At 49.9% G+C, this 13,827-nt stretch overlaps 1 protein-coding gene across 1 annotated transcript; it reads left to right on the top strand.

Annotated features, from left to right (window-relative positions):
* The first annotated feature begins 533 nt into the window (after nucleotides 1-533).
* On the top strand, nucleotides 534-2,262 carry LOC139543466 (uncharacterized). The gene is made up of 2 exons (XM_071349565.1): nucleotides 534-570; nucleotides 1,499-2,262. The coding sequence occupies exons 1-2, from the start codon at nucleotides 534-536 to the stop codon at nucleotides 2,260-2,262; spliced, it is 801 nt and encodes a 266-aa protein (XP_071205666.1).
* Nucleotides 2,263-13,827: the final 11,565 nt, after the last annotated feature.

Raw genomic sequence — 13,827 nt, 5'->3', positions numbered from 1 at the left:
GAGAGGTAGAGTCCAGAGAGAGGTAGAGTCTAGAGAGAGGTAGAGTCTAGAGAGAGGTATAGTCCAGAGAGAGGTAGAGTCTAGAGAGAGGTTGAGTCCAGATAGAGGTAGAATGTAGAGAGAGGTAGAGTCTAGAGAGAGGTAGAGTCCAGAGAGAGGTAGAATGTAGAGAGAGGTAGAGTCCAGAGAGAGGTAGAGTCTAGAGAGAGGTAGAGTCCAGAGAGAGGTAGAATGTAGAGAGAGGTAGAGTCCAGAGAGAGGTAGAGTCTAGAGAGAGGTAGAGTCCAGAGAGAGAGGTAGAGTCCAGAGAGAGAGGTAGAGCCTAGAGAGAGGTAGAGTCTAGAGAGAGGTAGAGTCCAGAGAGAGAGGTAGAGCCTAGAGAGAGAGGTAGAGCCTAGAGAGAGGCTGTAGGTGGATATAGGATGTAATATCTGGGGTTTCACAGCAGATTGCAGCACATGGTCAATAAAATCAATAAGTAATGTTTGACTTTAAACTGGAGAGAGCTGGCTGTGGAGGCAGCCACATGATAAATGGCGGCTAGAAACCTGGACTCCTTCTGGGTCAAAGGTCACTATCACCTTGAGATATCATCTAAAGCGGCTCCCTCCCGAGGCTGCGTCCTAAATTACACCCTTTTCTATAGTGCACTACTTTTGACCACTGCCCATGGGGAAGAGGGTGGCATTTAGGAGGCATCACTGATTGAGGCTTTAAAAGCAGCTCAGGCCGAGGCCAGCCCTCCATCCCTCCAACCCTCCAGTCCTCCAGTCCTCCATCCCCCCATCCCTCCATCCCTCCAACCCTCCATCCCTCCATCCCCCCATCCCTCCAGTCCCCCATCCTCCATCCCTCCATCCCCCCATCCTCCATCCCTCCAGCCCTCCATCCCCCATCCCTCCAGTCCTCCAGTCCTCCATCCCTCCACCCCACCAACCCTCCAACCCTCCATCCCTCCATCCCCCATCCCTCCATCCCTCCATCCTCCAGCCCTCCATCCCCCATCCCTCCATCCCTCCATCCCTCCATCCCCCATCCCTCCATCCCCTATCCCTCCAACCCTCCAGCCATCCAGTCCTCCAGCCCTCCATCCCTACAGCCCTCTATCCCTCCAACCCTCCATCCCTCCATCCCTCCAGCCCTCCAGCCCTCCATCCCTCCAACCCTCCAGTCCTCTAACCCTCCAGCACACCATCTCTCCAGCCCTCCAACCACCCATCCCTCCACCCCACCAACCCTCCAACCCACCAACCCTCCAGTCCTCCACCCCTCCAATCCTCCAGCCCTCCAATCCTCCAACCCTCCAACTCCCCATCCCTCCAGCCCTCCAGTCCTCCAGCCCTCCACCCCACCAACCCTCCAACCCACCAACCCTCCAGTCCTCCATCCCTCCACCCCACCAACCCTCCACCCCACCAACCCTCCAGCCCTCCATCCCTCAACCCTCCAACCCTCCGACCCTCCAGTCCTCCATCCCTCCAACCCCCCATCCCGCCAGTCCTCCACCCCTCCATCCCTCCGACCCTCCACCCCTCCAGTCCTCCATCCCTCCACCCCTCCAACCCTCCAGTCCTCCAGTCCTCCGACCCTCCAGTCCTCCAACCCTCCAGCCCTCCAACCCTCCAGTCCTCCAACCCTCCAGTCCTCCGACCCTCCAGTCCTCCGACCCTCCATCCCTCCAACTCCCCATCCCTCCATCCCACCAACCCTCCAGTCCTCCATCCCTCTAACTCCCCATCCCTCCAGCCCTCCAATCCTCCAGCCTTCCAATCCTCCAACCCTCCAGTCCTCCAACCCTCCAGGACTCCAGCCCTCCAGTCCTCCATCCCTCCACCCCACCAACCCTCCACCCCACCAACCCTCCAGTCCTCCATCCCTCCACCCCACCAACCCTCCAGTCCTCCATCCCTCCACCCCTCCAACCCACCAGTCCTCCAACCCACCAGTCCTCCAACCCTCCTGTCCTCCGACCCTCCACCCCTCCGACCCTCCACCCCTCCGACCCTCCAGTCCTCCAACCCTCCTGTCCTCCGACCCTCCAGTCCTCCATCCCTCCACCCCTCCGACCCTCCAGTCCTCCAACCCTCCTGTCCTCCGACCCTCCATCCCGCCAACCCTCCGACCCTCCAGTCCTCCAACCCTCCACCCCTCCATCCCTCCAGTCCTCCATCCCTCCAGTCCTCCGACCCTCCTGTCCTCCGACCCTCCTGTCCTCCGACCCTCCTGTCCTCCACCCCTCCGACCACTGGGTACGCTGACTGACCACTGCCTTGTTGTCCTCTCCTCCCCCTCCTCCTGTTCCCCCTCCTCCTCCCCCTGCTCCTGTTCTGTGCTGTAAAAGCAATTGATTTTGGGAGGTATTCCAATCATGAGCGACAGAGAGAGAGAAAGAGAGAGATCAACTATTTCCAGGCCCAGGGACATGTACTAGTCTGTGGCGACCTAAATGCCAGAATTGGACAAAAACCTGACACTCAGCACACAGGGGGACAAACACCTGCCTGGAGGTGACAGCATTCCCTCCCCCATATGCCCCCCTAGACACAACTATAAGAAAACCAACAAAAACAGGTCACAACTCCTGCAGCTCTGTCGCACGCTGGGTCTGTACATAGTCAATGGTAGGCTTGGAGGGGACTCTTAACGGTATCTTACATATTAAGAAACGCTATAGATGGAAGGAAAGTAGTGTAGAAACCCACAAGAAAACAATTGGTGAACGACAAATTAGAATCCCTGCTAGACAACTTCCTGGACAAAACATTTCACTGTAATAGTGAAGGTGTAAACTTGGCAGTAGAAAACCTAAACAGTATATTTCACCTCAGCTTCCCTATCAAATCAAAACATTTCAAGCAGACAACCTAAGAAAATTAACAACAATTTTTTTTTTTTATTATGAAAAACCTAAGAAAGAAATGGAGAAATTGAGACCCAGAAAGCCTGAGTCTACGCCTTCACTATGGTGAATCACTAAAACAATACAGAAATACACAACGGGAAAAGAAGGAACAGCACGTCAGAAATCAGCTCAAAGTAATTGAAGAATCCATAGAAAATTGGAAAAACACTAAACAAACAACAACAGCTATCTATCCAAAACAGAGATTTATGGGTAAACCACTTCTCCAATCTTTTTGGCTCTATAACAAAGAACAAAGAACAAACAGCAAAAACATATACATGATCAAATACAAATCTTAGAATCAACTATTAAAGAATACCATAAATTCCACTAACGGTCCATATGTAGCCAAAAGTAGCTGCTGCTCATTCCGTTTGCTCGAAAATGGATAAAGAAAATTAAGGCCCGTGTCCATAGAGACACATACCAGCTCTACTGGTAGTACTACACCTTCACCTGTTGACGACACAAGTTGTTCTGCTTTCACGAGCACATCCAATGCCGGCATCAGTAATTCTACATTGTTGTTAGCCCAGCTAGCATGGACACTGACAGTTGTGAATCTGATGCAGTCGAAGAGCTACTGCCCCCTTACCCAGGAAAGCACCGAACAACAGACAGGGACGTTGGACCATCGAAGAGGTGTAAATATGATGAGAACTACATTGATTTGGGGTTAACTTATATTGGGAGTCGTGCCTTTCCTCAGCCACAGTGTGTTATATGTGCAAAAGTATTATATCACAACTCAAAGAAACACTTGCTCAGACATTTAGAAACAAAACATGCCAATTTGAAAAATAAGCCACGGAAGTTTTTTAAATGAGAATTAAGACGACAGATACCATGAATAAGAAGGGGCTAGAAGCGTCTTATATGGCGAGCTACCGAGTGGCTAGGACAGGCAAGCCCCATACTTTTGTGGAGGACTTAATTATTCCTGCTGCCGTGGATATGACTGGGACAATGCTGGGGGAAAAGGCCCAAAAAACTATACAGACAATGCCTTCATCAAACAACACTGTTTCACGACGCATCAGTGACATGACATGTTTTGAAACAATTACTGCTTCGCATACAAGCCAGTGAATTCTATTACAGCTGGATGAGTCAACAGAGGTGGCGGGCCTGCCACAGCTCCTGGTATATGTCCGCTACGTTCATGGGGGTCAATTAAGGAAGACATCCTCTTCTGCAAACCACTGGAAGGACAACATGAGAGTATATATTTAAAGTACTGGGCAGCTTTTTGACATCAAATGGACTTTGGTGGTCAAGATGTGTTGGTATCTGTACTGATGGCACAAAAGCCATGACAGGGAGACATAGTGGAGTGGTAATGCGCGTGCAAGCAGTTGCTCCCGACGCCACTTGGGTACACTGCAGCATCCACCGAGAGGCTCTTGCTGCCAAGGGAATGCCTGACAGCTTGAAAGACGTTTTGGACACTACAGTGAAAATGGTTAACTTGGTTAAAGCAAGGCCCCTGAACTCTCGTGTATTTTCTGAATTATGCAATGATATGGGCAGCGACCATGTAATGCTTACAGAAGTGCGCTGGTTACCAAGGGGCAAAGTATTGACACGTTTTTTGAATTGAGAGACGAGATTAAAGTTTTCTTTACTGACCATCATTTTCACTTGTCTGACCGCTTGCATGATGCCGAGTTTCTCACACGACTGGCCTATCTGGGTGATGTTTTTTCTCACCTGAATGATCTGAATCTAGGATTACTGGGACTCTCCGCAACTATATTCAATGTGTGGGACAAAACTGAGGCTATGATTAAGAAGTTGGAGCTCTTCTCTGTCTGCATTAACAAGGACAACACACAGGTCTTTCCATCATTGTATGATTTTCTGTGTGCAAATGAACTCAAGCTTACGGACAATGTCAAATGTGATATAGCGAAGCATCTGAGTGAGTAGGGTGAGCAATTACTTAGGTACTTTCCCGAAACAGACGACACAAACAACTTGATTCGTTATCCCATTCATGCCCTGCCTCCAGTCCACTTACCGATATCTGAACAAGAGAGCCTCATCAAAATCGCAACAAGCGGTTCTGTGAAAATTGAATTTAATCAGAAGCCACTGCCAGATTTCTGGATAGGGCTGTGCTCAGAGTATCCAGCCTTGGCAAATCATGCTGTTAAGACACTGATGCCCTTTGCAACCACGTACCTATGTGAGAGTGGATTCTCGGCCCTCACTAGCATGAAAACTAAATACAGGCACAGACTGTGTGTGGAAAATGATTTAAGACTGAGACTCTCTTCAATACAACCAAACATTGCAGAGTTATGTGCATCCTTTCAAGCACACCCTTCTCATTAACCTGTGGTGAGTTATTCACTATTTTTGATGACCAAATAAGGTTTTATATGTAAGATGTCTAAATAAAGAGCAACATTATTGATTATTATATTATTATTTGTGCCCTGGTCTTATAAGAGCTCTTTGTCACTTCCCACGAGACGGGTTGTGACAAAAACTCACAATCATTCTTATGTTTAAAAATGTATTGTATAGTGTGTGTGTGTGGCAGGCTTACAATGATGGCAAAAAACAACATTTGAGAGTGCGCTGACCCAGGTGCTAGAGGGGGTACAGCTGGAGTGTGCTGACCCTGGTGCTAGAGGGGGTACAGCTGGAGTGTGCTGACCCTGGTGCTAGAGGGGGTACAGCTGGAGTGTGCTGACCCTGGTGCTAGAGGGGGTACAGCTGACCCAGGTGCTAGAGGGGGTACAGCTGACCCTGGTGCTAGAGGGGGTACAGCTGACCCTGGTGCTAGAGGGGGTACAGCTGACCCTGGTGCTAGAGGGGGTACAGATGACCCTGGAGCTAGAGGGGGTACAGCTGACCCTGGTGCTAGAGGGGGTACAGCTGACCCTGGTGCTAGAGGGGGTACAGCTGACCCTGGTGCTAGAGGGGGTACAGCTGACCCTGGTGCTAGAGGGGGTACAGCTGACCCTGGTGCTAGAGGGGGTACAGCTGACCCTGGAGCTAGAGGGGGTACAGCTGACCCTGGTGCTAGAGGGGGTACAGCTGACCCTGGAGCTAGAGGGGGTACAGCTGACCCTGGTGCTAGAGGGGGTACAGCTGACCCCGGTGCTAGAGGGGGTACAGCTGACCCCGGTGCTAGAGGGGGTACAGCTGACCCCGGTGCTAGAGGGGGTACAGCTGACCCTGGAGCTAGAGGGGGTACAGCTGACCCTGGTGCTAGAGGGGGTACAGCTGACCCTGGTGCTAGAGGGGGTACAGCTGACTCTGGTGCTAGAGGGGGTACAGCTGACCCTGGAGCTAGAGGGGGTACAGCTGACCCTGGTGCTAGAGGGGGTACAGCTGACCCTGGTGCTAGAAGGGGTACGCTGACCCTGGTGCTAGAGGGGGTACAGCTGACCCTGGTGCTAGAGGGGGTACAGCTGACCCTGGTGCTAGAGGGGGTACAGCTGACCCTGGTGCTAGAGGGGGTACAGCTGACCCAGGTGCTAGAGGGGGTACAGCTGACCCTGGTGCTAGAGGGGGTACAGCTGACCCTGGTGCTAGAGGGGGTACAGCTGACCCTGGTGCTAGAGGGGGTACAGCTGACCCTGGTGCTAGAGGGGGTACAGCTGACCCTGGTGCTAGAGGGGGTACAGCTGACCCAGGTGCTAGAGGGGGTACAGCTGACCCTGGAGCTAGAGGGGGTACAGCTGACCCTGGTGCTAGAGGGGGTACAGCTGACCCTGGTGCTAGAGGGGGTACAGCTGACCCTGGTGCTAGAGGGGGTACAGCTGACCCTGGTGCTAGAGGGGGTACAGCTGACCCTGGTGCTAGAGGGGGTACAGCTGACCCAGGTGCTAGAGGGGGTACAGCTGACCCTGGAGCTAGAGGGGGTACAGCTGACCCTGGTGCTAGAGGGGGTACAGCTGACCCTGGTGCTAGAGGGGGTACAACTGACCCTGGGGCTAGAGGGGGTACAGCTGACCCTGGTGCTAGAGGGGGTACAGCTGACCCTGGTGCTAGAGGGGGTACAGCTGGAGGTTGAATGTTTGAAGGGGTACGGGACTATAAAAAGTTTGCGAACCACTGTCCTAGAGCAACGACAAAACGCTACATACCTCGGCCTAAACATCAGCGCCAAATGTAACTTCTACAAAGCTGTGAACGATCTGAGAGACAAGGCAAGAAGGTCCTTCTATGCCATCTAAAGGAATATAAAATTCGACACACCTATTAGAATCTGGCAAAAATTACTTTAATCATTTGCCCTTTATAGTTGTGAGGTCTGGGATCTGCTCACCAACCAAGAATTCACATTGGGACAAACACCACATTGAGACTGTGCATGCATAATTCTGCTAAAAATATCCTCCGTGTACAACGTAAAACACCAAATAATGCATGCAGAGCAGAATTAGGCCGATACCCGCTAATTATCAAAATCCAGAAAAGAGACGTTAAATTCTACAACCACCTAAAAGGAAGCGATTCCCAAACCTTCCATAACAAAGCCATCACCTACAGAGAGATGAACCTAGAGAAGAGTCCCCTAAGCAAGCTGGTCCTAGGGCTCTGTTCACAAACACAAACACACCCCACAGAGACCCAGGACAGCAACACAATTAGACCCAACCAAATCATGAGAAAACAAAAATATAATTATTTCACACATTGGAAAAACTGAGCAAACTAGAATGCTATTTGTCCCTAAACAGAGAGTACACAGTGGCAGAATACCTGACCAATGTGACTGACCCAAACTTAAGGAAAGCTTTGACTATGTACAGACTCACTGAGCATAGCTTTGCTATTGAGAAAGGTCTCCGTAGGCAGACCTGGCTCTCAAGAGAAGACAGGCTATGTGCACACTGCCCACAAAATGAGGTGGAAACTGAGCTGCACTTCCTAACCTCCTGCTAAATGTATGACCATATTAGACACACATATTTCTCTCAGATTACACAGACCCACAAAGAATTAGAAAACAAACCCGATTTTGATAAACTCCCATATCTACTGGGTGAAATACTACAGTGTTCCATCACAGCAGCAAGATGTGTGACCTGTTGCCACAAGAAAAGGGCAACCAGTGAAGAACAAACACCATTGTAAATACAACCCATATTTATGTTTATTTATTTTCCCTTTTGTACTTTAACTATTTGCACATTGTTACAACACTGTATATATACATAATGACATTTTAAATGTTCATTTTTTATTGTTTGTTTCACTTTTGTTTATTATCTATTTCACTTGCTTTGGCAATGTAAACATATGTTTCTCATGCCAATAAAGCCCTTTGAATTTAGTTTAATTTAATAGAGAGAGGGGGGGGGGAGAAGAGAGAGAGAGAAAGGAGAGAGGGGAGAAAGACAGATAGAGAGAGAGAAAGGAGAGAGGGGAGAAAGAGAGAAGAGAGAGAGAGAAAGGAGAGAGGGGAGAAAGAGAGAAGAGAGAAGCTCCCATTGGGAAACAATGTTGATTCAACCAGAGGGAGAAGAGAGAAAGAAAGCTGACAGAGAGAGAGAGAGAGAGACAGAGAGAAGAGACAGAGAGAGGGGAGAGAGAGAGAGACAGGAGTCGGAGAGAAGAGAAAGTGGAGACAGAGAGAGAGAGAGAGAGATACAGAGAGACGAGACAGAGCGAGAAAGAGGAGTCAGAGAGGAGACAGACAAAGAAGAGACAGAGAGAGGAGACAGAGCGGGGAGAGGAGAGAGAGGAGACAGAGCGAGAGAGAGAGAGAGAGAGATACAGAGAGAAGAGACAGACAGAGAAAGAGGAGTCGGAGAGGAGACAGAGCGAGGAGAGGAGACAGAGAGAGGAGAGGAGACAGAGAGAGGAGAGGAGACAGAGCGAGAGAGAGGAGGGGAGACAGAGAGAGGAGACAGAGAGAAAGGAGACAGAGAGAGGGGAGACAGAGAGAGGAGACAGAGAGAGAGAAGACAGAGAGAGATGGGAGACAGAGAGAGAGAGAGAGAGGAGACAGAGAGAGAGGAGACAGATAGAGATGGGAGACAGAGAGAGAGGAGACAGTGAGAGGGAAGAAAGAGAGATGGGAGACAGAGAGAGAGGAGACAGAGAGAGATGGGAGACAGAGAGAGAGGAGAAGGCCCTACAGATGAACAGGATGTTATAATGAATTGCGAACAGAACAATACTCTCCAATATCTAAAAGGTAACAAATGACCAGGTTCACTTTGCACTAACTGATAGCAGTGAATACATGGGCTTTATTCCTACGGTGGCACTGAAGAGAAATTCACAATGTTAGTTTGGGTTGCAGTGGTTTCATTACTAGTCCCATTTATTTATTTCATTTTATTCAGGGATTCACTCACTTGAATACTCACTCCCTCAATTACTCCCTGAAATGTATCAGGGGAATAAGAATTACATGTAAATATTAGTTTGCACAAATACAATGTGATGTAATCCAACATTACTTTGTCTGTCTGACACAGAAGTACCAATCATTGATTGATTTGGAATAAAACAGGAGGCAAAGAACATGCAGTTACTTCCTCACATCCCATAATAATGCACACTGGTTGTACTGTTTGACGTGATTCCTTGCTGTTCCCTGGCTCTGCAGCTGACCTTTTCGTATTGTATTATCGAGTGTCTCTTCCCCTGGCTCATCCTATACCACCTTGAAGTAGCAGCCTCTCTCTCTTTACCTACAGCCCCTCTCCTCCTCTCTCTTTTACCTACAACCCCTCTCCTCCTCTCTCTTTACCTACAACCCCTCTCCTCTCTCTTTACCTACAACCCCTCTCCTCCTCTCTCTTTACCTACAACCTCTCTCCTCCTCTCTCTTTACCTACAACCCCTCTCCTCCTCTCTCTTTACCTACAACCCCTCTCCTCCTCTCTCTTTACCTACAACCCCTCTCCTCCTCTCTCTTTACCTACAACCCCTCTCCTCCTCTCTCTTTTACCTACAACCCCTCTCCTCCTCTCTCTTTACCTACAACCCCTCTCCTCCTCTCTCTTTACCTACAACCTCTCTCCTCCTCTCTCTTTTACCTACAACCCCTCTCCTCCTCTCTCTTTACCTACAACCTCTCTCATCCTCTCTCTTTACCTACAACCTCTCTCCTCCTCTCTCTTTACCTACAACCCCTCTCCTCCTCTCTCTTTTACCTACAACCTCTCTCCTCCTCTCTCTTTACCTACAACCCCTCTCCTCCTCTCTCTTTACCTACAACCCCTCTCCTCCTCTCTCTTTACCTACAACCCCTCTCCTCCTCTCTCTTTTACCTACAACCCCTCTCCTCCTCTCTCTTTTACCTACAACCCCTCTCCTCCTCTCTCTTTTACCTACAACCCCTCTCCTCTCTCTTTTACCTACAACCCCTCTCCTCCTCTCTCTTTACCTACAACCTCTCTCCTCCTCTCTCTTTTACCTACAACCTCTCTCCTCTCTCTTTACCTACAACCCCTCTCCTCCTCTCTCTTTTACCTACAACCTCTCTCCTCCTCTCTCTTTACCTACAACCTCTCTCCTCCTCTCTCTTTTACCTACAACCTCTCTCCTCCTCTCTCTTTACCTACAACCCCTCTCCTCCTCTCTCTTTACCTACAACCCCTCTCCTTCTCTCTTTTACCTACAACCCCTCTCCTCCTCTCTCTTTACCTACAACCCCTTTCCTCTCTCTTTTACCTACAACCCATCTCCTCCTCTCTCTTTTACCTACAACCCCTCTCCTCCTCTCTCTTTTACCTACAACCCCTCTCCTCCTCTCTCTTTACCTACAACCTCTCTCCTCCTCTCTCTTTTACCTACAACCCCTCTCCTCCTCTCTCTTTACCTACAACCCCTCTCCTCCTCTCTCTTTTACCTACAACCCATCTCCTCCTCTCTCTTTACCTACAACCCCTCTCCTCCTCTCTCTTTTACCTACAACCCTTCTCCTCCTCTCTCTTTACCTACAACCCCTCTCCTCCTCTCTCTTTACCTACAACCCCTCTCCTCCTCTCTCTTTTACCTACAACCCATCTCCTCCTCTCTCTTTACCTACAACCCCTCTCCTCCTCTCTCTTTACCTACAACCCCTCTCCTCCTCTCTCTTTTACCTACAACCCATCTCCTCCTCTCTCTTTTACCTACAACCCATCTCCTCCTCTCTCTTTACCTACAACCCCTCTCCTCCTCTCTCTTTACCTACAACCCCTCTTCTCCTCTCTCTTTACCTACAACCTCTCTCCTCCTCTTTTTATCTACCACTCCTATCTTTCTACCTCTCGTCTACCTTACCTCTCCTCTTCCCTCTCCCTCTCCTCTCTTCTACCTTACCTCTCCTTGTTTCCTTAGTTGTATTCCTGTGTTCTAGTCTTTGTCAGTGTGTCCTCCTCTTGTTAGGGAGCAGGTCATCTATCTGGGAGGTATTGGCCTGCTGCTCTGGTGTCTGGGAGGTATTGGCCTGCATCGCTGGTGTCTGGGAGGTATTGGCCTGCAGCTCTGGTGTCTGGGAGGTATTGGCCTGCAGCTCTGGTGTCTGGGAGGTATTGGCCAGCAGCTCTGGTGTCTGGGAGGTATTGGCCAGCAGCTCTGGTGTCTGGGAGGTATTGGCCTGCAGCTCTGGTGTCTGGGAGGTATTGGCCAGCAGCTCTGGTGTCTGGGAGGTATTGGCCTGCAGCTCTGGTGTCTGGGAGGTATTGGCCTGCAGCGCTGGTGTCTGGGAGGTATTGGCCTGCAGCTCTGGTGTCTGGGAGGTATTGGCCAGCAGCTCTGGTGTCTGGGAGGTATTGGCCTGCAGCTCTGGTGTCTGGGAGGTATTGGCCTGCAGCTCTGGTGTCTGGGAGGTATTGGCCTGCAGCTCTGGTGTCTGGGAGGTATTGGCCAGCAGCTCTGGTGTCTGGGAGGTATTGGCCAGCTGCTCTGGTGTCTGGGAGGTATTGGCCTGCAGCGCTGGTGTCTGGGAGGTATTGGCCTGCAGCTCTGGTGTCTGGGAGGTATTGGCCAGCAGCTCTGGTGTCTGGGAGGTATTGGCCAGCAGCTCTGGTGTCTGGGAGGTATTGGCCTGCAGCTCTGGTGTCTGGGAGGTATTGGCCTGCAGCTCTGGTGTCTGGGAGGTATTGGCCTGCAGCTCTGGTGTCTGGGAGGTATTGGCCAGCAGCTCTGGTGTCTGGGAGGTATTGGCCTGCAGCTCTGGTGTCTGGGAGGTATCGGCCTGCAGCTCTGGTGTCTGGGAGGTATTGGCCTGCAGCTCTGGTGTCTGGGAGGTATTGGCCTGCAGCTCTGGTGTCTGGGAGGTATTGGCCTGCAGCTCTGGTGTCTGGGAGGTATTGGCCTGCAGCTCTGGTGTCTGGGAGAAGAGGGGCTGGCCGGGGTGAGAGTTCAGACGGAAGGGGTTTAACTAACACTAGACTAGGTTACCCAGGGGTTTAACTAATACTAGACTAGGTTACCCAGGGGTTTAACTAACACTAGACTAGTTTACCCAGGGGTTTAACTAACACTAGACTAGGTTACCCAGGGGTTTAACTAACACTAGACTAGGTTACCCGGGGGTTTAACTGTAACACTAGACTAGGTTACCCAGGGGTTTAACTGTAACACTAGACTAGGTTACCCGGGGGTTTAACTAATACTAGACTAGATTACCCAGGGGTTTAACTGTAACACTAGGCTAGGTTACCCGGGGGTTTAACTGTAACACTAGACTAGGTTACCCAGGGGTTTAACTGTAACACTAGACTAGGTTACCCAGGGGTTTAACTGTAACACTAGACTAGGTTACCCAGGGGTTTAACTAACACTAGACTAGGTTACCCAGGGGTTTAACTGTAACACTAGACTAGGTTACCCAGGGGTTTAACTGTAACACTAGACTAGGTTACCCAGGGGTTTAACTGTAACACTAGACTAGGTTACCCAGGGGTTTAACTAACACTAGACTAGGTTACCCAGGGGTTTAACTGTAACACTAGACTAGGTTACCCAGGGGTTTAACTGTAACACTAGACTAGGTTACCCAGGGGTTTAACTGTAACACTAGACTAGGTTACCCAGGGGTTTAACTAACACTAGACTAGGTTACCCAGGGGTTTAACTAACACTAGACTAGGTTACCCAGGGGTTTAACTGTAACACTAGACTAGGTTACCCAGGGGTTTAACTAACACTAGACTAGGTTACCCAGGGGTTTAACTGTAACACTAGACTAGGTTACCCAGGGGTTTAACTAACACTAGACTAGGTTACCCAGGGGTTTAACTAACACTAGACTAGGTTACCCAGGGGTTTAACTGTAACACTAGACTAGGTTACCCAGGGGTTTAACTGTAACACTAGACTAGGTTACCCAGGGGTTTAACTGTAACACTAGACTAGGTTACCCAGGGGTTTAACTAACACTAGACTAGGTTACCCAGGGGTTTAACTGTAACACTAGACTAGGTTACCCAGGGGTTTAACTAACACTAGACTAGGTTACCCAGGGGTTTAACTAACACTAGACTAGGTTACCCAGGGGTTTAACTGTAACACTAGACTAGGTTACCCAGGGGTTTAACTGTAACACTAGACTAGGTTACCCAGGGGTTTAACTGTAACACTAGACTAGGTTACCCAGGGGTTTAACTAACACTAGACTAGGTTACCCAGGGGTTTAACTAACACTAGACTAGGTTACCCAGGGGTTTAACTGTAACACTAGACTAGGTTACCCAGGGGTTTAACTGTAACACTAGACTAGGTTACCCGGGGGTTTAACTGTAACACTAGACTAGGTTACCCGGGGGTTTAACTGTAACACTAGACTAGGTTACCCGGGGGTTTAACTGTAACACTAGACTAGGTTATGGAACAATACATCACAGCTGGAAACTGGACTCATTAACTACCTCTCACCTCCAGCCTTATAGATGTGGCGGGGAGCTACGGCACAAAATGGCTGCCATGTTTCACTCAGGTAGTGCTGGACACGGGGC

The sequence above is a fragment of the Salvelinus alpinus genome, chromosome 18, assembly GCF_045679555.1.
Source record: "Salvelinus alpinus chromosome 18, SLU_Salpinus.1, whole genome shotgun sequence".
Lineage (NCBI taxonomy): Eukaryota > Metazoa > Chordata > Actinopteri > Salmoniformes > Salmonidae > Salvelinus > Salvelinus alpinus.
This window is presented reverse-complemented; position numbering and strand designations above follow the sequence as displayed.

Coding starts and splice junctions, on each gene's coding strand:
- LOC139543466 (XM_071349565.1), top strand. CDS start 534: ATGGCGGCTAGAAACCTGGACTCCTTCTGGGTCAAAG. Junction 571..1,498: donor GGACTCCTTCTGGGTCAAAG/GTCACTATCACC, acceptor CCATCCCGCCAG/TCCTCCACCCCTCCATCCCT.